Below are 24513 nucleotides of genomic sequence, written 5' to 3' on the forward strand. Positions count from 1 at the left end.
CTAAAGAGTAATACGATAATAAGAATATTAAAAAACAGCTTTCCAATTTTAATGCTCTTTGGGTAATTCTCTACCAACTCAAACGAAATCGGGTAAAGTTGTCCTGACCCCTCTTCGATTTGCGTGAAACTTTGTCCTAATGGGTAACTTTTGTCCCTGATCATAATCCGAGGTCCGTTTTTTGATATCTCGTGACGGAGGGTCGGTACGACCCCTTCAATTTTTGAACATGCGATAAAAGAGGTGTTTTTCAATAATTTGCAGCCTGAAACGGTGATGAGATAGAAATTTGGTGTCAAAGGGACTTTTATGTACAATTAAACGCCCGATTTGATGGCGTACTCAGAATTCCGAAAAAACGTATTTTTCATCGAAAAAAACACTAAAAAAGTTTTAAAAATTCTCCCATTTTCCGTTACTTGACTGTAATAAATTTTGGAACATGTCATTTTATGGGAAATTTAATGTACTTTTCGAATCTACATTGACCCAGAAGGGTCATTTTTTCATTTAGAACAAAATTATTCATTTTAAAATTTCGTGTTTTTTCTAACTTTGCAGGATTATTTTTTAGAGTATTGTTCTACAAAGTTGTAGAGCAGACAATTACCAAAATTTTGATATATAGTCATAAGGGGTTTGCTTATAAACATCACGAGTTATCGCGATTTTACGAAAAAAAGTTTTGAAAAAGTTACTTTTTGCAATTCCGTCGTGAAACATCTTACTTTTCCTGTCATTCTTGAACGACGAAATAGCCTACTTTTCTGTACCAAAAATAACAGAATCGAATGGCAACACTTTTCAAAATAAATGCTGAAAAGTTCTACTTTTCAGCACTTAAATGGGTGCTGAAAAGTTGAACTTTTCAGCACTTGTTTCGAAAGGTAACACTTTTCAACATTTTTTTTTATTTAAACGATTTATTGACAAAATACATGAAAATTTGACTTAAAATTTCGCTCAATGGGTGTTTTTCGGATTTGCAAAAAATGTTGTATGGAACTCGTTGCAAAACTTGATTTTTTCAGCACTCTTCGTATTTATCCAACTCGGTGAACCTCGTTGGATAAATGTACGACTCGTGCTGAAAAAATCCTCTTTATGCAACTTGTTGCATAAACTACTATTTTGCGTTTCTCTTTGTTTCGTCGTCCGTGTCTGTCGCGAGTGACCATGAACGGCCATGATCGATGACGACCAACTTTTTCAAAACTTTTTTTCGTAAAATCACGATAACTCATGATGTTTATAAGCAAACCCCTTATGTCTAGATATCAAAATTTTTGTAATTGTCTGTTCTACAACTTTGTAGAACATTGTTACACTCTAAAAAATAACCCTGCAAAGTTAGAAAAAACACGAAATTTTAAAATGAAAAATTTTGTTCTCCGTCACGAGATATCAAAAAACGGACCTCGGATTCGTGATCAGGGACAAAAGTTCCCCCTAAGGACAGAGTTTCACGCAAATCGAAGAGGGGTCGGGGCAACTGCTGTGTGAGTTGGTGGAGAATTACCCCTTTATCTCTTAATTTATTCCATGAGTTCTTTTTGACAAGTTTCTGAAAAAATATAAAAAAAAAATCAAAAAAATATCATGATATCTAATAAATAATACAAAAAAATGTATCTATGCTAAAATATATAAAGGCCAAAAAACTATGTTTTTTTTTTGTTCGACTGTGAAACCATTTCCATAAATCGTGATCTCATTCAATTACACTCAATCAGCTTACGCACATCGTCCCAAATTTGCGTGATCTTAATCGCCCCACCGGATACATAAATCCTGCCAAACCTCGCATGTCGCTCAAGTGTACCCTCGCCCTCAAAAACTTCATAAAATCACCCTTTCAGCACGACAAATCCCACCAAAATCCGTCCCCTCGGGGCAACAGTTTATCTGGAAGCTTTTCCCGTGAAATTGGTTTCCTGGGACCGGATCACACACTCACACGCACACACATTCACTCGCATGTACGTAAGCATGTTCAACAGACTGACAAAACTTCATTTGTTTCCCCTCGTCTTCCGAAGGCCCCAATCAATACCCCCAAATCTGGCCGAACCGGCTTCGACGCCGTCATCCCGGCCAAAACCAACAACCAGATTGGATAACAAGCCATCGAAGACGACGACGACGAAGTGGATGGGTGTAAATTTGATTGCAAACTGGGTTGGTTTTTCCTCAGGGAGGAGGAGGTGGATTGGCAAAACTTCAGGGCACTTTTGGGGACGGATGATTTCGGTTTGAAGTTGCTGCCGTTCTTTGACTGTCTGGGTTCAATTCAAAATGGTGTCCATAAATTGGAAGGGCATTACAATTGTTTTACAAGAGAAAACAATAAAACTGCTGCATTGCTCACATTTATATTTATTTAGGATTCCAAGGACAAAAGAACCTGGCCCTCGTCAACAGTTGGTTAAACTGGATTGAAAGGGGAGGAAATCGATTTTCAGATAACAGCAAAGAATTGAGGATGTGAGGGGTTGGCAGCACTGTTTGCCTACGGTTCGTCGGTTTTGAGTCTGCGTATTTTTCTAGCGTTTTTCTGGTGAAATTGGTCACGAAAAGTATTTGTTCGGGTGTGTTAAGGAAGATTAGATGTGCTGCTGTTGAAATATTATGGAGTTTATTACTTCTCTGTGGAATTCGAGTGTAAATTTATCAAAAATAGTTTCTGCAAGGCGTGGTCTTCATCTTATTCCTTCTCATGTCTTTGATGTTCTTTTCCTCGAGAGGAAATGTCATTTCTTTTTGTTGGGCTGCATGGGCTCCGCAGAAAAGTCAACGGTGTAAATTTCAAACGTCGAAGTGATTTCTTTGCTGCATGGGCTTCGCAGAAATGTCAGTGAACGGTCTCAGTCATGAAACGTCAAATGATGAGGGTTTTTGGAATTTTGAGTGAGCTCTGAGCTGTTTTGTTGTTGAGTCGTGATGAGACGGAGAAGGCTTCCTGAAGAGGTGTTCAACTAGTTGGTCCAATTTTAGCTTAGCTACACCCTTCGCTCCCAAAGGAAAAAGTGTCGGTATCAGTAAAGTATCGGTGTTTTGGAAATTGTTTCTCAGTGAAAACATCACCCAATACTTGTGAGTTTGTCGTGCAACACAGCAAACGTTGGCAGTTGATCGGTCGTTTAGGCAGCGATGGTTTCCGGAGAAGAGATTTTCAAAGGAAGATGACAACTGTTTCGCAATAAATGGAAAAGAGTGAGAAAAGTGAACTAGTGATCAAAGTGTGTAGGTGTTACACTGATTGCCCGGTGTTGCAATCGTCGCTTCATCTATTTGAGTCTCCCTCTCTTGAGACTCGACTCAACTCAAATTGGAAGAGCAGCAACTTTAAGGATCTCGGTGAGGACTTTCCAATTACATGAAATTTTATTATTTATTATATTTGCATTATGTATTATTAAATAACAGCACACTAAACACACCCTAGATTAGATTAGACAAAAAATAAATATGCTGATTAATCCCATTACACAAAAAAAAATTTAATTCTAACTAGTTAAATGCTTTTGAATCGGTCGTTTTAATTTAAGTTCTAACTCTCACATTTAAATAAAACAGATGAATAAATAAATATTTGATGCTCCCTCCGCATCGCTGTAAGAGTTTAAATTCAAGATTCTAATTATGCGTTAAATCATCTTTAGCCTCGAATTTCGCTTAAACACATAATAATTTATAGAAAAATATATAAACTTCGCTGTACTCTTACAGTCGATAGCTTGAGTTTAACAGCAGACATGTTAAAACTGTGTTTAATCAGCATTGTTTTACCTGAGGAAGTTTAGTAATACTACAGACAATTTAATCATGCACGGCTTCGTCGCGTTGTATCTGCCGTGACTTTAAATCGAATATATATAAATCATGCATCTTTTATACTGTACAATCATCTGTATAAGTCTAATAACCAAAAAACTAAATTTACTTGACTCGCCCGCAATACCTTTCGGGGTATATCCTAGGGTTCTACCTCTCCTACTAACATTGAGTCCAAAACCTCCCTACAAACATCTATACCACTAAGGTGACGTAGGGGTCCCTGCGCACTTTAGATAGGTGTTTACTAACATTCCTTCATTTCCCCGAGGATAGCTTGGACCCGGCGTGGACCCCCTTATGCCCTGGGCTGTATTACACACTCATCAAAAGATGAAGACATGGTATCTCCCGTGTTGGATTATTGTTCCAGATGAGGGTCTAACACAACCATACCAAACAGTGGGATAAGCGTTGTGGAGCCTCCCGGTGGTGGGGCGTCCTCCAAATGCTAATGCTAATGCTAATGCTAACAGCAAAGAATTGAGGATGTTTTCATGATTCTATTTAACTTAAGATAAAAAAATAATTTTTGTTGACAATTTTTTTTTACATTTCGTGTTTCATACCTCAACTACTATCGTGTGAATTATTGCTTTAAGTTTTCCACTAACCGACTTCTCCTATATTGAGGGGGTCAGAATCGATCCCGCTTGGACAGCTGGAAAAAGTGGTGATTCGCCATTTTGGGTCTCTCGTCTGTCGGTGCGTGCTGCTCGATTGATTGGGACGATTTGTATGTTTGTCGACGTGCCCAAGTCGGCAATAATTTGGTATCGGTCGTGGAAACTCCCCCGGAAAGGGTTTTCTGGTTTTCGGTCAGAAGTAATCTGTTAAATTGGATGGAGTTTGTTTTTGCTTAATATCATTAAATTCAAATATTTCCGTTCATTAAAGTTAAAGGTTATGGAAAAATGCAATGGAAATCAAAAATAAAGGCCTTTTAAGTTAGATTTTAAAAATAAAAAATCCGAACGTTCTTGTTATCTGCACTTTCATATCAAAAACAAATCTCTCATCAACGATGGATTCAAAACGATTTCCCAAGAAACTCCCTTTCCCAAAGACACACATGCACTCTCCTTCGCTTCTCTTGGAAAATCCAATTCATTTCCCATCGCTTGATTGCACTTGATCTGCGAGAAGAGCAACACGGAGTGTACATGGAAAACGACATCCATCGAAAACTTGAGCCTTCCCCTGGAAAACTTGCTTTTGCATGATGGTTGGAGTTCGAAAATAGAGCACGTGTTTTGCACGTGCCATCTCCTCCCCCCCCCCCTCAAGGGAAGAGGGAGGCAGGAAATTGAGAAAAATTGATCATCGTTTTGGAAAGACGTTTGCTAGCTTCTCTGCGTTTTCTTTCGAATGCAAAAGGATAAGACACTTCTAGGAAAATTGCTAGTTTCTTGAGAAGTTTTGGAAATTGATGCTGACTCACGAGGAAACGGGGTCAAAGTCGTTCCAGTTGATCATATCTTCAGACGATTTTATTGCTGAACTTGTTTGATGAGAGGGAGAGGTACTTTACGACAGTCAAAGCTTGATTGGTGGAATTGCATAAGTGTTATCTTTTGAGTCGTGGAAAAGTCAAGGTAAAGTTAATGTAGTATAAAACATCACATATACTCAACAAGGCATAGGTTTAAAAAAAAATACAAAAATTAAACACAATCCAATGTCATTTAAGAAAATGTGACAAAAATATCGAAAATTAGTTAAAGCTCATTTAAGTTATTTTAAGCTTATTTAAGAGGGCAATAAGTTAAGAGCAAATATATTTTGAAAAATCTTTTAAATTGCAGTTTATGCAACAAGTTGTACAAAAATAAAGATTTTTCTTCAAAATTCGTAGGTGCTTTCAACGAGATTGATTCATTGAACAAATAAAAGAGTGTTTTTTATAATTTAAGCTAAAATGTGAAATATGGAAAATTAACCATTTTTAGACGTTTTCAAAAGTTAAGTCTAATTTAAAAATGTTGAATTTGAACAGATCTTTGAAAATTGGACCAATAAAATCAAAGATATCGCCAGTTGAAAATTATAGGAAAAAATAAAATCAGGTGACACTTAGAGAAATCCATGCTCATCGGATCGAATTCGTTATGTTGCTGTTTTGCAGAAATTAATTGTTCGAATATTTTAGTATCAAAAATATTATAACAGGATTTATTGTTCAGCTCTTCAATATTATTCAATATTCAATCACTTGTTCTTTTCTTCCAAGAATATTTTTTTATACTTTAAAAATGCTTAAAAAAATTGTTTAAAAAATCCTAATTAGCAATTATTGGAATACGGTACTTATTTATTGAAAAAGGAAAATAAAGTGCTTTGAAACTTTTTTACTATCAAAAATGTTTTTAAAATTTTACGTGCAGATTCGTGAAATTTTCCGATCCCTTCGAAAAAAATAATTAAAAAAAAAATAAAATCTAGACTAACATTTCAAAAGAGCCAAACATTTAATATAACGCCCTTTTAAAATGTTAGTCTTTGTTTAAATTTATTTTAAATATTTTTTTCGAAAATACAGTGTAAATAAACCTACTATTTTCTAACGTCGATATCTCAGCAACTAATGGTCCGATTTACAATGTACAATTATTGTACATGGGTAATTCTCCGCCAACTCACACAGCAGTTGCCCCGACCCCTCTTCGATTTGCGTGAAACTTTGTCCTAAGGGGTAACTTTTGTCCCTGATCACCAATCCGAGGTCCGTTTTTTGATATCTCGTGACGGAGGGGCGGTACGACCCCTTCCATTTTGAACATGCGAAAAAGAGGTGTTTTTCAATAATTTGCAGCCTGAAACGGTGATGAGATAGAAATTTGGTGTCAAAGGGACTTTTATGTAAAATTAGACGCCCGATTTGATGGCGTACTCAGAATTCCGAAAAACGTATTTTCATCGAAAAAACACTAAAAAGTTTTAAAAATTCTCCCATTTTCCGTTACTCGACTGTAAAAATTTTGGAACATGTCATTTTATGGGAAATTTAATGTACTTTTCGAATCTACATTGTCCCAGAAGGGTCATTTTTCATTTAGAACAAAATTTTCATTTTAAAATTTCGTGTTTTTCTAACTTTGCAGGGTTATTTTTAGAGTGTAACAATGTTCTACAAAGTTGTAGAGCAGACAATTACAAAATTTTAATATATATACATAAGGGTTTTGCTTATAAACATCACAAGTTATCACGATTTTACGAAAAAAGTTTTAAAAAGTTGGTCGTCATCGATCATGGCCGTTCATGGTCACCCGCGACAGACACGGACGACGAAACAAAGAGAAACGCAAAAAGTAACTTTTTCAAAACTTTTTTTCGTAAAATCGCGATAACTTGTGATGTTTATAAGCAAACCCCTCATGTCTATATATCAAATTTTTTGTAATTGTCTGCTCTACAACTTTGTAGAACATTGTTACACTCTAAAAATAACCCTGCAAAGTTAGAAAAACACGAAATTTTAAAATGAAAAATTTTGTTCTAAATGAAAAATGACCCTTCTGGGACAATGTAGATTCGAAAAGTACATTAAATTTCCCATAAAATGACATGTTTCAAAATTTTTACAGTCGAGTAACGGAAAATGGGAGAATTTTTAAAACTTTTTAGTGTTTTTTCGATGAAAATACGTTTTTCGGAATTCTGAGTACGCCATCAAATCGGGCGTCTAATTTTACATAAAAGTCCCTTTGACACCAAATTTCTATCTCATCACCGTTTCAGGCTGCAAATTATTGAAAAACACCTCTTTTTCGCATGTTCAAAATGGAAGGGGTCGTACCGCCCTTCCGTCACGAGATATCAAAAAACGGACCTCGGATTCGTGATCAGGGACAAAAGTTACCCCTTAGGACAAAGTTTCACGCAAATCGAAGAGGGGTCGGGGCAACTTTTCCCGATTTCGTGTGAGTTGGTAGAGAATTACCCACATTGTAAATCGGACCATTAGTTGCTGAGATATCGACGTTAGAAAATAGTATGTTTTTAGGTGAGACTTAAAAAACATTAATATTCCTGCTATCAAACCTTTGCATGGCAATATCTAAGCAACTTAGGATCGTATCAACAAAGTTCAAAACTGAAAAATATAATGCACTATTTTTTTAAAATGAAAAACTGTGACTATTTTCAAAAAAATCACCTAAAATGGCATTAACTTGAAAACGGGGCACTTTATCAAAATTTCACTAGAGTACTTTTTGATTGCAAATTTGATTGTACATCGAAAAATTAAGTAGAAAAAATTTTGCGACCAACATTTCGATTTTTTGAAAAAAAAATCAGTATTAATTAAAAAAATCATAACTCGGTCAAAGATTTTTTGCACAACCTGTAAATTTCTGAAAAATTGGCATTTGATGTCCTTTAAAACATATCAAAAAATGAAAAAAAATAAAAATAGTGTTAATTTGCAAATCAATTTTTAGTGACAAAAAGTTAAACAAAAAAACACCAACTTTTTTTACCGTGTAACATTTTTTTTCTAGTGCACGGTGGGTAAGAAGGGGATTATTATGCGACTTGCATGCACCTCGGAAATTCTTTCTGGAGGTTGTTGGGGGGACTATTCTGAGTCAGAAAAATCAACTTCCAAAATATTCTGTCGGTGAAAACTGATTTTATCTCGATTTGAAGTTAAAAAACTTACTATATCACCTAAAAACTCAAAAATACGTCTAAAAACTTGGTCTATCTCTGGACAAAGATGTACATTTTCATATAGATATCAATTTTTAGTTCACAAAGTATATTACTGACATAGTACACCTCAAATCGATCCATTACTTGAGTCCCAGCGTCATCAGGAGGTGTAAAATAATGTTATTTCTAAAAAAATATTTTCAATTTGCTCTGGTAAATAAACTGTCATGTCTGAATTCAAAAACTAATGTTGTAGCATTGTTGCAAACGAAATGAAGAACAATTTTGCAGAAAAAAGTATGACATTTTATCCATTTAAAGTAAAGTTATGTCTATTTTAGTGGGAAAATTTCTACCAATTTTCAAAATTCTTCGATATTTAACTCATGCTTGTTAAAAACAGCTACTATGATCATACTCAGGAAGATGTAACAAAAATTATAATTTGACGGTTATTCAGGGGCTGGTTACGGTGGGCATACTGAGCTCAAGTTCCAAATATGAGCTTGATTGAATTTAACCGGAGCTGGCGTTTTGCATTTGAATTTTTAATGAGATCTAACTAGTAGAAAACACTTTTTTTCAAAAATGTAGATTTTTTTGTCACTTTGGTCACTGAAGCGTTTATTTTAAACATCATTGGCGTGTAGGACAGATCCTTGCAGATGTTTTGGTATATAGAATATTGAATTGAAGCACTCTGGAGCTCTGTACAGGCCTTCATTTTTTTTTTTTTTTTTAAAGAAAAACGTCTCAGCCGAAAACATAAGCGTAGCGCCATTTGATTTTGCTCAAAACTTCAATTTTATATAAGTCAAAACATCTGCAAGGACCTGTCCTTCACGCCAATGATGTTTAAAATAAACGCTTCAGTGGCCAAAGTGACAAAAAATCTACATTTTTGAAAAAAGTGTTTTCTACGAGTTAGATCTCATCAAAAATTCAAATGCAAAACGCCAGCTCCTATTAAGTTCAATCAAGCTCATATTGACGTAGACTTACGTCTTTGTCGAAGGTACTGGGGTGTCATTCCAAAAAACCCGGGCCGAAGGCCCTGGAATATTGCGTCATCCGTCAATCGCTTATATCTTCCTTCCCTCAAATCGAATCGGCACGATTTTGGTTCCATTCGATTCGAAAATTATTCAGCAATTTGCTATAAAACTTTCATTGTTGGCAAAATAGTTTTACTATTGAAACAATTGAATGTTTTAAAATGTTTTCAAAAAGCAGAGATTTTGCAAGCAAAATGAGCGCTTCCCACTCACGGACGGGAATGTCAAGTACCTATTTTGAGGGGAAAATCATCCGAGCAACGCGACCGAGTGTCGGTCGCGAAAAAGGAGGAAGTAGCAGACCGGAATCATATATAAGAACGCGCGCTCAGCCCATTCTATCATTCACGTCTCAGACGTCGGACCGGCAGCAGCAGCAGGAAAGCTCAGCCCAGAGCAGCAGCAGCAGGAGAGAGACCAGAGCAGCAGCAGCAGGAGAGAGAGGGACCAGAACTGCAAAAGAAGTGCGCATCGCCTTCTCGTCCCACCCGGGGCGAGGCAGCGCAATGAATAATTACAGTTTAAATTTCAGGAACAAATTTTGGTTTTCGGGGGCGACGGTCTGCACAGCTTTCTGAGGCTGCTCTCGCCCCCAACTTCTAAAAACCCGGGCCGAAGGCCCTGGAATACTGCGTCATCCGTCAAACGCTTATATCTTCCTTCCCTCTAATTGAATTGACACGATTTACTTCGGGGGTGACGGATTGCACAGCTTTCTGAGGCTGCCCTCCCCCTCATTCTGCTACCAAACATTCACTCGGTTCGCGAAAAAATCGTTTTTCGTTCTTCTCTTTCCTTCCTCCATTCGATGTTGTCTAGTCAAAGATTTATCAACACATTCAAAGTATGTTTACATGGTAGCTGCGGTTTTGTTCGTATTAGATTTGCCATCTCTTTCTAGTAAAAGTCAATTCGAATCGTATATAAATTCTGTTTCAACTACCGGTACGTACACGGTCCGACTGAATTTACCGATCGCATTCACGATCTTATTCCGTTAATGTATTTCAAGTGTCTAGCTAATTCATCAAAATTAAGAAATGGTTCACATATCAAAACTTTACGTAGTCTACGCCATTCCGGTTATGTCTGTGACATAACTACTTTGACTTTTTGGAATTTTAGCTGTATGTCAGTAATATAGCTTCTTTGGGCATACCGCTCCATAAAAGTTTCAGTCTGATTAAAAAATACAAATAAAAAAATCGAATGACCGAAATCTGAGAGAACTGCTCAGTTACATTGTCATAAAATGCTTTTTTATATTGTCCAAAAATGATGACAGTAAAATGAAAATAAGATAATAACACATCATTTTAAAGTTTAGCAAATAACTTAACCTGTTTTCATACTAAAAATTTTTCAGGATGGTTTAGCAATGGTAAGCTTCCATTTGCTAAGATTTTTTTTCCGGGAAATTTTTCAAAATACCAAGAAAAGCAGGGGGTGCATTTTGCCCCGGGGTGCATATTACCCCCTTTTCGCCTATATTTTTTTGATTCCAAATTTTCACTCAATGTTTTTCCTTATTTCAATGATTTTTTTGTGACGTAGTTAGTGGTAGTAGACATAAAATTGTTATTCGATAGTTTTTTTTTTTCAAAACTCAAACAGTAGTTTGGGACCATCCATCCATGAATCACGTGAACACTTTAAGAGAAAGGGGTGGGGGTCAGTGATTGTCCACACTCCATACAAAAAAAGATTTGTTTTGTATGGAAATTGTCTGATATTACAAAAAAGTGTCCACGTGATTGATTCATGGTCCCTTTCAATATAAATCGGAAAAAAATGGATTTTGCTATATGACAAATTAAAATCCTAAGCAACAATTGAGAGTTATTTCTTGATTCCAAATAAAGGAAGTTTTCAGTTAAAACAAAAAAACTGATCTGGATATTATCACTTGCAGTTCCTAAGCATTATAAAAAATGCCAGAGTTTAAAACAAATAAAAAACTACTACTACTCACTACTACTACATTAATTTCCACCAAATTTGTAAATTAGCTTGAGGAAGATAAGTTTTCTTATTTTAACTACGATGGTTTTAGTTTTCTGGCTGCGAATGCTAGTTTTTTTAGAAAAACTTTGAGCTCCCCAACATAGTAGTCATGCAATCAATTTCTTACACAAAGGTAGGGTATTTGTCCCTATTTTGGTCCTACTAAGCAGAACGCACTTTTAATTTGATGTATTCTTAAAGGCTGCTATTGGCCGCCTAGTTTGTTATTCATGAATAAGTTAGTTTTCAAATGCTTAAGCTCTTACATTATCAACATTTTGATAAAAAAAACCTTATATCGCTGTGAAAGCACGAACAACTTAAACACTCAGGTATTGCCGCTATTTTGGGGATATTGCTCCTATCATACGACCTTCTTTGTGCATATTTTCGGCCTACCTTCTGTTTGGTTGAAATCTCGAAGCACGTGGCGAACTTTTTTGACGTAGCCCCAGCTCGTACAGTACAGCCGCACAAATTCGGTCGACAAATATGCTAAATCATTGTGATGTTTTAAGCCACAAATAAACATTAGAATAGTTGATTTCACTTGCATTACGTGAATAATTAGCTTGGACATGATTTATATATAGCCGGGACCGTGGTGTAGGGGTAAGCGTGATTGCCTCTCACCCAGTCGGCCTGGGTTCGATCCCAGACGGTCCCGGTGGCATTTTTCGAGACGAGATTTGTCTGATCACGCCTTCCGTCGGAAGGGAAGTAAATGTTGGTCCCGGACTAACCTAAAAAAGGTTAGGTCGTTAGCTCAGTCCAGGTGTAGGAGTCGTCTCCTGGGTCCTGCCTCGGTGGAGTCGCTGGTAGGCAGTTGGACTAACAATCCAAAGGTCGTCAGTTCGAATCCCGGGGTGGATGGAAGCTAAGGTGTAAAAAGAGGTTTGCAATTGCCTCAACAAGCAAGCCTTCGAACACCTAGTTTCGAGTAGGAATCTCGCAATCGAGAACGCCAAGGCAATGCTGTAGAGCGAATAATTTATTTATTTATGATTTATATCATTCTTTACGAGTTTTAAACATAATTAAATAGCCAAACAACAAGCCCGAAATATGCAAGAAAGGCTGTAACTTGTGAAAAGCGCACACACACTGTCACAATTTGTAGAAGTGTCAAATGGACTGAAAATACAGCCATTCTCTTCGAGAGACTTTAATCAGTTATTATATTGATTCGGTGACAGTTTTGTGATTGTTTTTGCAACGGGATTGTGCAACCCACTAATAAAAACATATTGCCGGTGGTTAAAGATTCGGGGGACGGCTCTTATTCGTGTGCTGAGCGATGAACGCCTTGACGCTGAGTGCCAAGAAGCGGTAAGCAAAAGTGGTCCAAATTTTGGACCTAATGGGCAAGTTGCAATTTGCTAAGAAAAATGTGTAGAGTGATACATTTATTGCATTATTTCTAATTTAAGAGGAAAAAGTGTATTATTCTTGCCCACCAAAATGAAGATAATGACAGCAAGAATAAGTTGCAGATCCCTGCCAGATTTGGTGAAATGCTCAATTTCGTTGAATTAAGTTTGGTAGACCCAAAATAGGTACTGGGCCCAAAATGGGGACAAATACCTTATCTAGGGATTTTTATACAAGGTTCATATCACACTTTCTGAATTTTCAAATCAAAAAATCATTGGTAAAAGTGAACTTAAAAATTTCCTTATGTTTGTTTTCTGTGTTTGTCATTAAACGCTTCTATTGTCGCTGATCGGATTTTTAGTTGTTTTGCTTCAATATTTATACGTTTAAAAATTCCCGGGAGTCTCGACCAAATTTCCCGGGAATTCTCGCTCGTCACCCTCTAATGGCAAACTTTTAATGTTCTGCTCTAAAAATGCACACAAATTTTAAAGTTCCAATCTCATTCAACTTTTCTCGCCCATTCAAGTCACTTCTACCCTATATTTTCCACTCAGTTGAAACAACTCTTTAGAAACACTTTTGATTGTTCCCTCGGCGATCCGTTTGAGCCAATCTTTTCAAGCAATTCTCTCCGCCATTAGCACTGAAGAACGCTAGAAGCAGAGCTGCAAGTCTTAATGGGTGCGGCAGTTTCAGCATGAATTTTTAACCGTTTCCATTTCAATGAAAATTCATCACCACCGTCATCATCATCATCATCATTATCCCTTGCAGCGAGGATGATTGAAAAGGCCTGAAGCAACTCTGGAATACCTCATACTTGGACGTATATCGAAATGGGGACACGTTTTTCGCTTTAAAAAATCTACTCAGAATTTTTTTCCCGAGTGTTTGATGTGCAGCTCTACTACCATGTTTGCGCTGTCTGGCTTCAGAAAGCTTGATTAAGCTTTTCAGCGGTAGCCACAATCGTCAAACATTGCCTTTGACAGACTGACTGAGTGACTGACTGACTGGCATTTATTGTGCAACAAAAAATATGGTTGGAGTTTGATTTATTATTCATGGAGTGGCGATTTTCACTGTCTGCGGTTTTGGATTCTGTTGAATGGAGCTTTTCCCTCAACTCGTTTTCCCCCACAACAGCAAAAGTCAACGTTCTTTACGGAGCATTACACTCTCTCGGTGAAAATTGTACAGTTGCATTCACATGTGTGTACAGAACGGAACCGGGAAAATGGCAGACGTTTATTTCCCCTTGGGAAATTGTGAGAAAAGAGAACAAAATTAAACTCCGTTCTCACATCCTCCGCAAATGCGAAAGAGAAGCTGGTGAAATTAAACTCAGTGCAAATTGTGCAATCAACCAAATAAGCTAATATGTGCAATCTCCTCCGACTTAAATTGGGTTCTGCTCTGTTTCCAAGGTTTACGTGCTGCCTGATTTCCGCGTGGGAGTTAGGAGGTCTAAATTGAGGTTTACCACCGTAATCGTACTCAGTGATTCCATTAAGAACTCTTTATTTTAAGAGCACTGAGGGAAATTCGTTAAAAATGCTTCAACTTTTTGGACAAAAAACAGTAATACTCTTGAATGAATGTAAGTAAATCGAACTAAGCTTTTCAAGCTATCTGTGTTAGCAACGCCAGTACGCCCATTCGAACATCAAATTTCTATCCAACACAAAAGTACACGAAAGTAATTTCAAATTCAATTTCGAATGCAAACACATCCCGGCTTGGCTGCAACGATAACGTCTATATTTGAGCACACAACGGTGTCTTTTAACGGAGCGTTACAAATGACAAAAAAAGCACGAAGCAAATCCCGTTTTAGAGTTAAAGTGATTACCGACACGAGCACGACTAGAACGAGGACGAATATTTACTCACCACACTAGCTTTGCTCGACGCCGGCAGCGACGAATACGACGAGTAACTTCCACTTCCCGTCGTCGTTCCAGCAGCTCCATCAGCAGCAACAACCGGCGGTGCCAGCCCGCTTCCATCGTTTGTTCTTAAACCACTTGACTGTGCGGCACTCGCGACGACGGCGCAATGTGGGCTTTGGGCCAACAAACTGACCCCGACGATCAGCACGACGCTCCACCATCTCCTCCAGGCTATGGCTAACCAGGGCCATAACGGAATCCTACACATTGCGATCACTCATGTGTCCTGTGGAAATTAGGTGGAGAGAGAAAAAAAACATGTTTAGTTCAACTACAATTATGATATAGCACGAATATAAACTCTGATAAAATAACATTGAATAACGCCCGTTTTAAATGAACAACTGGGAGCGGTGGTGCACTATGGTACATTGGGTGGCCAAGTTTCAAAAAAGTTACCGTAAAACAGGGTGACTTTGATAGGTTTGAGATTTTTCCGAAAAATGAAGAGTACAACTAAAATACGTACGGAATGGTATTGAATCATACTGAACGTGGTAGAGAAGTGTTCGAAGTACCTCAAGAAAAACTTTTCATAAAACTTTGAAAAGTTTAAAAAGTTAGTTAACTATAATTAAAAAAATGTTGATGAAAAACATTATTTAAATCTTCTCAAAGTGTCATGTTTTTCTCAACGAACATAATTTTGAATCGGAAAACGGAATGCATTTTCGGATTCTTTGGACAATTTTCCACTAAGAGAAGGTTGAATAAGTTTGTAAATAATAAATATTATGTGTTTTTGAAACATAAATAAACTAAAATCTCTTGTTTCATAGGCATTTTCAGTTGAACAAATTTCATATGAAATGTGAAATTTTTTGATTTTTGCTTCTAATTCAGTTTTAAATGCAATATGTATCGATTATTTCATAAACATAACAAGTTTTAACAAATTTCAGGCAAAATTCTGACTTTAAGACAATTTTACCTAAAATGTATATGTATTTTGTTAAAAAGCTTATAAACTTAGTTAACTAAATATAAACATTGTTTTTTTTCCTAGAAAACTAAATAAGCAACCTTAATAATGTTACATTCGACGTAAAAATAAAGTTTGAACACCTTAAATCTGATTTTAACAAGAAAAACTATGACTATCAAAGTCACCCCGGAATTCAAAATAAGAATTTTTAACATAACTATTTTTTAAAACACTATTGAAAAAACTTTTTTCAAAAATGGTATATGGACCATGTGTGGGCTACCCCAGTACATGTTTTAAAAATAATAATCTCAAGACAAGCCTTACCAATTGGAAAATATTCCAAAAATAAATTGAAATCCTATCAAAGTCACCCCGGTTTACGGTACCTTCTCCAAATATTTTTTGGTATTTTTTTCTCGAAAGTAAACATTCTAACTAAGAAAAATCCAAATTTTCAAAGCTCTAAGTTTGTTCATTACGGAGATACGCAAGCTGAAAGTCAAAATATGGAGTATCAAACTAGCGTTTTTCGTAAAAAGGCTAATTGTTTAATTTTAACATAGCTCAGCCATTTTAAATATTTTATTAGGACAATTATACATCGTTTTAACTCCGCCTGTAATGATGGATCTTGATGACAAACTGAACTTCAGCTACAACCAAAAGTGGTTGTAACCAAAGGGAAGAGAAATCATTGAGAACCTGAACTGCCGGTCGTAAGCCCGGGTAAAGGAGGAACGTTGATATGGAGGCTGTTCCCTGCTTCCATATCGTAAAATCAAAAATCCACGGAGAACCAAACGGAGTGCTATACGGATGGTTCACAAAACTAGTCTGCCGTCCTAGTGCAAACGAGGTTTTCACGCACTCCTACATGGACCCCAATCTAAGGTGTCATGCGACCCGTGCCGAGGGATGAATGTTTGGAGGGGTCTAAAATATCTTTCCAGGTCTTAGCGGAGCCTGTGTGGTACCAAGGCGCCCCACGCAGTAACCAAGCCTCCTCTGACTCTATGCAGGCTCTAGTCTCAGTTGAAGTGTGTTTTTTCCTTGCAGTAGACATTCGGTAATCATGGATACTCTAACACTGGAACGCCCAACGCATGTCCAACTTACACGGACGCCCAAGCCTCCCAAAAAAGTTGGAACGGTAACTTCAACACGCCCGTTCTCGGGCATAACTCAACCAATCGGGACGATTCTTGTTCCCAGTGATTTGTAAGAATGTCTAGATGATCCTAAAATTTTGCAGAACTTGATTTGAACAAATCTGTGATTTCTGCGACCAAAAACATCGTTCCAACTTTTTTTAAACGACTGCCTCCGCGGAATTTTCGGCGATTTTTTTTTACACGCGAAAAAAAAAGTTGGAACGATGTTTTTGATCGCAAAAATTACAGATTGGATCAAATTAAGTTCTGCAAAGGTCTAGAATCATCTAGACATCCTAAAAAATCACTGGAAGAAGAATCATCTTGATTGGTTGAGCTATGCCCGAGAACCATTGAGTTGAAGTTACCGTTCCAACTTTTTTGGAGCCTTGGGCGTTGGAATGTTAAAGAAAACAATGGACACGAAGGAGAAGAAGAAGGGAGATAGTGGGGAGGAAGTAGTGGAGAAGAAGGAAGATGAAGAGGTGGGATCGTCCAAGGGGACGGACGATGTGGAGCTCGACAGCATCGGATCGCTGGATGAGAAGATGGAGGAGCAACTAGACTCCATGTCGCTGGGGACGATCGCCTCGGTCTCGTCGTCAATCCTGGACACGCCGAATCGGTCATCCGTACAGGCAGGTCAAGAGCATGGCGATGACGACCCGAGGCGAAACGGAGAAACCGTGGAAAAGAGCAGAGGTTTGCGCATGAGCGATGCTGAGCTCAAGCGCTTCAACTGGCTCCTTGGCCAAGGCCATACTCTAGCCGCAGCTCGGGAGTTGTGTCGCTTCTCGGTGGTTTCGCAGAAACGGCAACGTTCTGAGGACCAACCGTCTCCAAATACCGGTGGACAGTCCGGTCCACAAAACAAAAGGTCCAAGGACAACCACAATCCAGGACCAGGGATTACCTTCAAGGAGCTGGCGGACGCTGTTCCAATTGCCATCACCACCGAGGGCTATCCCGCAACACGGCTCTCTATGGAGCAACTCGTAGTGGTCAAGGAGGCGCTGATTACAATGATAGGCAATCTCGTCAATCCGGTGGTCAGGCCTAACTTCCGCAGCTGCGAGTTCAAACAGGGGTACCTGAAATTTGCGTGCGGAGACGCTTGCACTGCGTCCTGGCTGAAAGAGACTATCACCTCACTCATCCTCATCCTCACTTTTTACAATCGCAAGAAAACCTACCCTTTTTACAATCTTCCTATGTTATACATTTTCAAAAAGGTATTAAAAAGACCTTTCTAATGAGCCCAAAACATTGAAGATCTGACAACCCTATCAAAAGTTATTAGCACTTAAGTGTTATTTATACACTTTTTGGAGGCCGGATTTCAGATATTGTGACAGAAATATTGTCTGAATCTTTCATGCGAACTATCGTTGGATAGGTTTTTCATCAGACCTTGCCGATGAGCCAGAAATATTGAAGGTCTGCGAACCCTATCAAAAGAAATGTGTAATAAAGTTGATTTGTTAAAAATGTTAAGGGGGAATGTTACTATTTTCGATGAATGTATTGACTTTATGAATGTGAGGAAGGCACCAACCACCTAAAGGTGGATTATAAACGTTTTTATTTATTTTATTTCAGAACCGAATTGTGTTCTCGATCTCATTAGGTTTATGGCCGAATTTTCCCAAGTTTTTGTTTAATTGCATTAAAAGAACCTTCTGTTACTAAGCGGTAAATGAAAAAGAAATAGTTGAAAGGAACACCAAATCTCTATGAACCAGAAAATCACACAAGATGAGAAATTCTCTACAAAATCGGCCGATTTTGACCATTTTTTGTATTTTTTTATTTGGCTCAAACTTTGTGAGGGCTTTCTCTACGACCAAAGAAGCTATTTTGTGTCATTGGTTACCCCATTAGGGTGTAATATCAAAATCGATTTTCCAGCACAGCAATTTTTCAGGTCCTTTTGGGATCCTTAACAACTCCCCAAAGTTTGGGAACGATTGGTTTAGTCCTCACTTTGCGCAAAGCGATTCAATTTTCCATATAAATTTGTATGGGAAAATACATTTTTTTGAGTTTTGATATTTATAAAATCCACGTTTCACGCTGTACTAAAACCGGATTCATATTCGGATGCTCTGGAATGTGCTCTACAACTTTCCCGAAGAGAGTATGGTGTCCCTGAAAGAAGATACAGCGTCCTCAAAACTCGTCTAAAACGTGATTTTCGAGCAAAAAACACGTTTTAGACGAGTTTTGAACACGCTGTATCTTTTTATAGGAGCAAGTTAGCACCATACTCTCTTCGGGAAAGTTGTAGAGCACCTTCCAGAGCATCCAAACTTGAGTCCGGTTTTAGTACAGCGTGAAACGTGGATTTTATAAATATCAAAATCCAAAAAAATGGGGTTTCCCATACAAATTTATATGGAAAATTGAATCGCTTTGCGCTAAGTGAGGACTAAACCAATCGTTCCCAAACTTTGGGGAGTTGTTTAGGACCCCAAAAGGAACTAAAAAATGGTTGTGCTCGCTAAATTTGGACAACTTTTTTTTTTCCATACAACCATATTACACCCTATTACCCCATACAGGTCTCCATACAATTTTGGCAGCTGTCGATAAGGATGCCCCGAAAAAATTACCCCCTTTTCATATTTTAACATCAAACATCGGACCAATAGTTGCTGAGATATCGAAATTATGGGTGAGTTGTTTGGGTGAGACTTAAAACACTTCAATTTTCCTGTTTCTTTTTTCTTTAAACCACTGCACAGTGGGCGAAATCGGACCCAAATTCGACTTAATTTAACGCGGTGTTAACATAAATGTGACATATTATCAACACAGTACAAATTGTGTAAATTTGGAGAGCTGTAATTTTGGAAGGTTGAATATTACTTCTTTTATGATGCAATTTTACCTCAATTTAGACTGAAAAAGGGACATTACAACAGAAAGTGATAAAATTACCCATTTTCAGTGCTAAAATTATACTTTTTTTCTGACATAAAAAATGTACTATTACCATGATTTTGAATTCAATACAGATCATTTTAGAGTGATGATCAATTTTCTTCAAATGTGCGAAATCGCACAATCAGGAAATTCATCTCACTGATATCAAATCGCTGCTTTATTCAAAATAACTCAGCGTGAGTTATTCAACGAGCGAAATGAGTGGCCTGCTCAATGGACCGAGAAAAGGCATCATTTTCTTCGTTGGACTCGAGATTGGGACCAGGTCGAGACCTTTTCCTTTTTCTCAGCATTGTTGCCAGATTCGCTGACTGTATTTCTTTCTCTCTCAAGGATACACAAATAAGCATTTGATGGATATGAACTCAACGTAGACAGAGCAGCAGCACGTGTGGAAAATGGAAAAGCTTTTGTTGAAGGGTATCTTGCTGTTTTCGAACTGACTGACTGTTACACAATTCCATTTCCCAATCGGATGCTGATTTTGTATTCAAGGATATGCGGAAAAATGGAAAACAAGTTCGTATTCTAAAAGACTCTACCCAAGGAAGGTCACAAATTGTTCACGACGACGTGGCATTTTTCACATGTCTTTCGCAGGATGCCAGATTCCCACATCCCGGGGACAAATCCTTGAACTTTGGTCCCACACATCCGTCGGGGCTGCTCGACTGGAAAATCGTCTGCCATACGAGGAAAAAGAAGAGGCAAAAAACTGGTCCAATCAAATTCATCGACGAGATCGAAAACTTGTAAAATGCGGTGCTAAACTTTTTCTTTTTAGCCCCAAAAGCAAAAAAATCAATGACGTGTGTGATTTTGTCCCCGGGCAGGTTCGAAAATTGTTCCACTTTAAAAGTTAGATCCTTCGATCGGATGGAGGTCAAAAGTGCTCCGCAAGAAATTTTACACTTTTAGCAGCAACTTTGTGGAGCCATGCGCCAACTTTTTCAATCACTTTAAATTTCTACCCCTGACAGGGAAGGTAGATTGCTTCCCCTCTAAACACCGAATCCGATAATCTTCTCCGCAGAACAGCGAGAAGAAGTGCGCCGGAAGATGTCTTCTCCGCTGGGAAAAGTGCTTCACCTTGAAACGCACCACGTGAGGTGCGATTTCGTTTGCACAGTGGGAGGGGGGATGAAAAATTCTCAATTCGTACCTTTTTCGCACGAGGAGGAGCAACTTGTTGGGCTTCTCGTTGGCGTACTTTAGGAAAAATCAGCACTTGAACTTTGTGCAGGTGTTGGGAGGAGTTTTGTTTGCGATTTTCAAAAATCCAATCAACTGGTTGAGGATGTTTAGCTAACAATGTGCCATCCACAAATGACGCAGGATTTTTTTTAAATTATATAAAATGAGATAATGTTTGATTGCAAAATCGTTGCGTTTTGTTTATTGGCATTTTTAGGAACCTCAACGATTTATGTATTAAAAATTTTGACCTTATGTCTTTAAGGAAGATTTGGTGTTGTATTGTACTGATTTTTTTAGATTGTTTGTTTGTTGATGTTTAGAATTAATTAAGAAAGAAAATTTTAGTCTTTTAAAATTCGAAGGTGGTACAATAACATCCCATTAAGCCATCAAATCTCCATTTCAAGTTTTTATTTCATCAGAAAACACGAAAATAATTTAAAATATATGTCCTGGGAGTTATCGGAATACTAACAAATTTCTATAAGAAATTTGATAAAAATGTAGTAGTTATGTTGTAGATGATCAGCCTGCCTGTCCCATTTTGAGGTCATGTCGAGGAATTTCAGGTGCTCACTTCTTAAATGATAGATTATGCTGTTAGAAACAATGTTTTTTTAGACAAGAAAAAATAATAAAATACTTTCTCGCACCCCCTATTCGATTTTACTGAAAAAAGTCACTTTTTTAACACATTTTGTAAAATCGCTTGGAATCAATACAAAAACTGGTTCAATCTGGGGTGTATTTTGCTTAAACGATTGGTTTTTGTCCATGGATTAAGATGCACTATCAATATAACAACAAAAATTAAGTTTTGGCTTCTCCCACTTCGAAACTTTTTTCAGAAATGCTCATTTAATTTAGGGTTGCCCATTTTTGCAAGCAAAATCAATGCATGTAGCTTGTAGTAAATTTCACGGCAAACATTTTTCCTTTTGAAAAAATTCAATTTCGACACTCCAGTGCCGAGATATTTGAGTTTAAGTGAGAAAAAAGTGCCAATTTTCGAAATTTCTCAGAATCTGGAATCTAATTTCGGGTCAACAGTATTAGCTGCAATTTAAATCGCTTGTAAGTTCGGTCAAATCTCGGTTTTCGTACCATTTTGGTTGATGTTTAACTCACAGAACTATATTGTTTTAATGTTTTCACATGTTCTGATTTTCTTAAGAATATCGTATATCTCAGCGAAGAACGAGCGTAACCGTGCCGGCTGGGGGCCATCGTTTGCCAGCGTGGTCGGTGCCAATAGCGGCAAAAAGTAACCGGGGAAGATCTCTTTACACTGTCGGAGCTGCCGGAATAAGGCGGAGCAATTCCTGGCCCTTGGGGAGCTGATGATCAAGCACATCTAAGATTAAATTTTGCTGTGATCTAGTTGTAAGCTTTCTCTATGCCCGTGGGAGTCGCTCAACCTGCATTCCTGTCACACATGAGGTCTGCACAGCTGATTCCACGTAGATTTTTCCCGCCAGTAATGACAGGAAACGTTGACAAACGGAATATGTGCCAAAATCATAAGTGGTTTTTAACATATGAAGGGAAATCATCGTGAACTGGAACTGCCGGTCGTTAGCCTGGGTAAAGTGGAAACGTTGAGATGATTGTTGTCCTCTGCTCTCATCTCGCAAAAAGCCATACAGAGAACCACGTCCCATTCAACCGGCTCCGTGGCTTAATGGTTACGGCTTCTGTCTCCCAAGCAGAAGGTTCAGGGATCAAATCCCGGTCGGTACCTTTGAAATTTGGAATCAGGAATTTGAATATGAATAAAAACTAAAATTAATCAGGTGGGATTCGAACTCACACCTTTGGATTGGTGGTGGTCTGGGACTCAAAGCAGTCGGCCATCAGAAAGTTTACACTCTAGCAGTAAATTGATCCGTAGTGTTGAAACATGTTATCTCTTCTTCTTATATTATTAAATACACGCTGATCCCTGATTTGCCTGACGGGATTGGAAGTCTAAATATAGATCGAGTTTCCTTCAGATGCTTGCTTCTATGTTTAGGCGGGGCCGAACAATGCCCAGCGACCTCGGAATTGGACCGCAAGGAGCTCTGTCATTCTGAAATGGGTCGTTGGAAGCAGCGCGAGGGCTATCACCACCTAATACCCGGGACTGAGATAAGCTGTATCAGCATTCGGCATATACACAGTCTGATACAAATTATACTTTCCCATAATTTCGCTACCGGTTAGCGGGTATTGGATTGGACCACACACACACACACATCTAGTTGTAAGCTTTCTCTATTTCTATCCCCTTTCCCTAGCAATTTTAATAAGTTTTTTTTTTTCAATTTATCTTACTCTTGTTAGTGCCTTAGTTAAAGAATAATTGTTCCAAAATGGATTATGATGCAACACACAGTTGAAAGGCAATCCAAAACTCTATTATGAACTGCAAAAGAACTTATTGTATCTCGATTATTAAAAAAAACCGAATTGAATTGAATAATAAATCGTGAGGAAGGCAAGCAAACCCCTTGTGCATATTGTATATGCTTCGTTTTTTGTTTGCTCTAAACTTTATAGAATATACAGAATATACACTCTTTAAAGTAATTCTGCAAAGTTATAAAACACGCGTGATTATAAAATGAAAATTTGTATCTTAAAATGAGAAATGTCCCCTGTGGATTCGAAAAGAAATAAAAGTATAATTTATTATTTTTCCCATGAAATGATATATCTCTCGATTTTTGATGCAACTGAGTAACGAGAAGAGCAGTGGTTTAAATCCATCTTTTAAAAAATCGTGAGAAAACCTGTTTTCTGAACTCAGTACGCCATCGAATCGGGCGGTCAATTTCATATAGAAGTTTCTTAGACGCCAAATTTATATCTCTTCTCGGTTTGGAGCTAGAAATCATTGATTGTCAACTATCCCATTGGAATTATTTTGTTTAATTCAAATTCTGGAAAGTGCATTTTTATATGAAGATATTCAATGTTAATCTGTCAAAATGTCAGAAATATCCCAGGATGTCGCAGATTGAACGCGCAACCTGCAAAAATACAAACCGATTGCTTCAAAAAGTTGGACTCCCTCATTCTCAGTTTTGCAAATAATTACCATCAAACTTTAAAAAATGATTTTCTTGAAAAGTCGTTGTCACAAGATTCCACAACAACAGACGATTAGTTGCCATAAAGAGTCCCTAAAATTTATAAGGTAAATAAAAAAGCATCCATAACAAAACAATACCATATTTGTAAGTGTTTCAGATTTCAGATTACTGTTGTCAAAATAAAATACTCGGAACATTTCAATAAATCTACCACAAAATCCTCAACACATCCAAATCCACTTAAAATCTCATCTTTGGCAATTCCTCTCGAGATTCCCCGCGAGTGTTTCCTCGGAAAGCGACCTCATCAGCGGAAAATTCAAGACCCCTCTC

The 24513-nt window shown here is 37.6% G+C and overlaps 1 protein-coding gene across 2 annotated transcripts in view; it reads right to left on the reverse strand.

The window, feature by feature from the left end:
* The window catches only part of LOC6048798 (probable G-protein coupled receptor CG31760), a 191818-nt gene that overhangs the window by 83985 nt on the left and 83320 nt on the right, over nucleotides 1-24513 (reverse strand). For both annotated transcript variants that reach the window (XM_038253566.1, XM_038253567.1), the window contains exon 2: nucleotides 14823-15107. In XM_038253566.1, coding sequence (XP_038109494.1) covers nucleotides 14823-15089 — 267 coding nt within the window. In that variant the 5' untranslated portion in view covers nucleotides 15090-15107. The remainder of the gene's footprint in view (nucleotides 1-14822; nucleotides 15108-24513) is intronic.

This window comes from Culex quinquefasciatus, chromosome 2, assembly GCF_015732765.1.
Source record: "Culex quinquefasciatus strain JHB chromosome 2, VPISU_Cqui_1.0_pri_paternal, whole genome shotgun sequence".
Taxonomy (NCBI): Eukaryota; Metazoa; Arthropoda; class Insecta; order Diptera; family Culicidae; genus Culex; species Culex quinquefasciatus.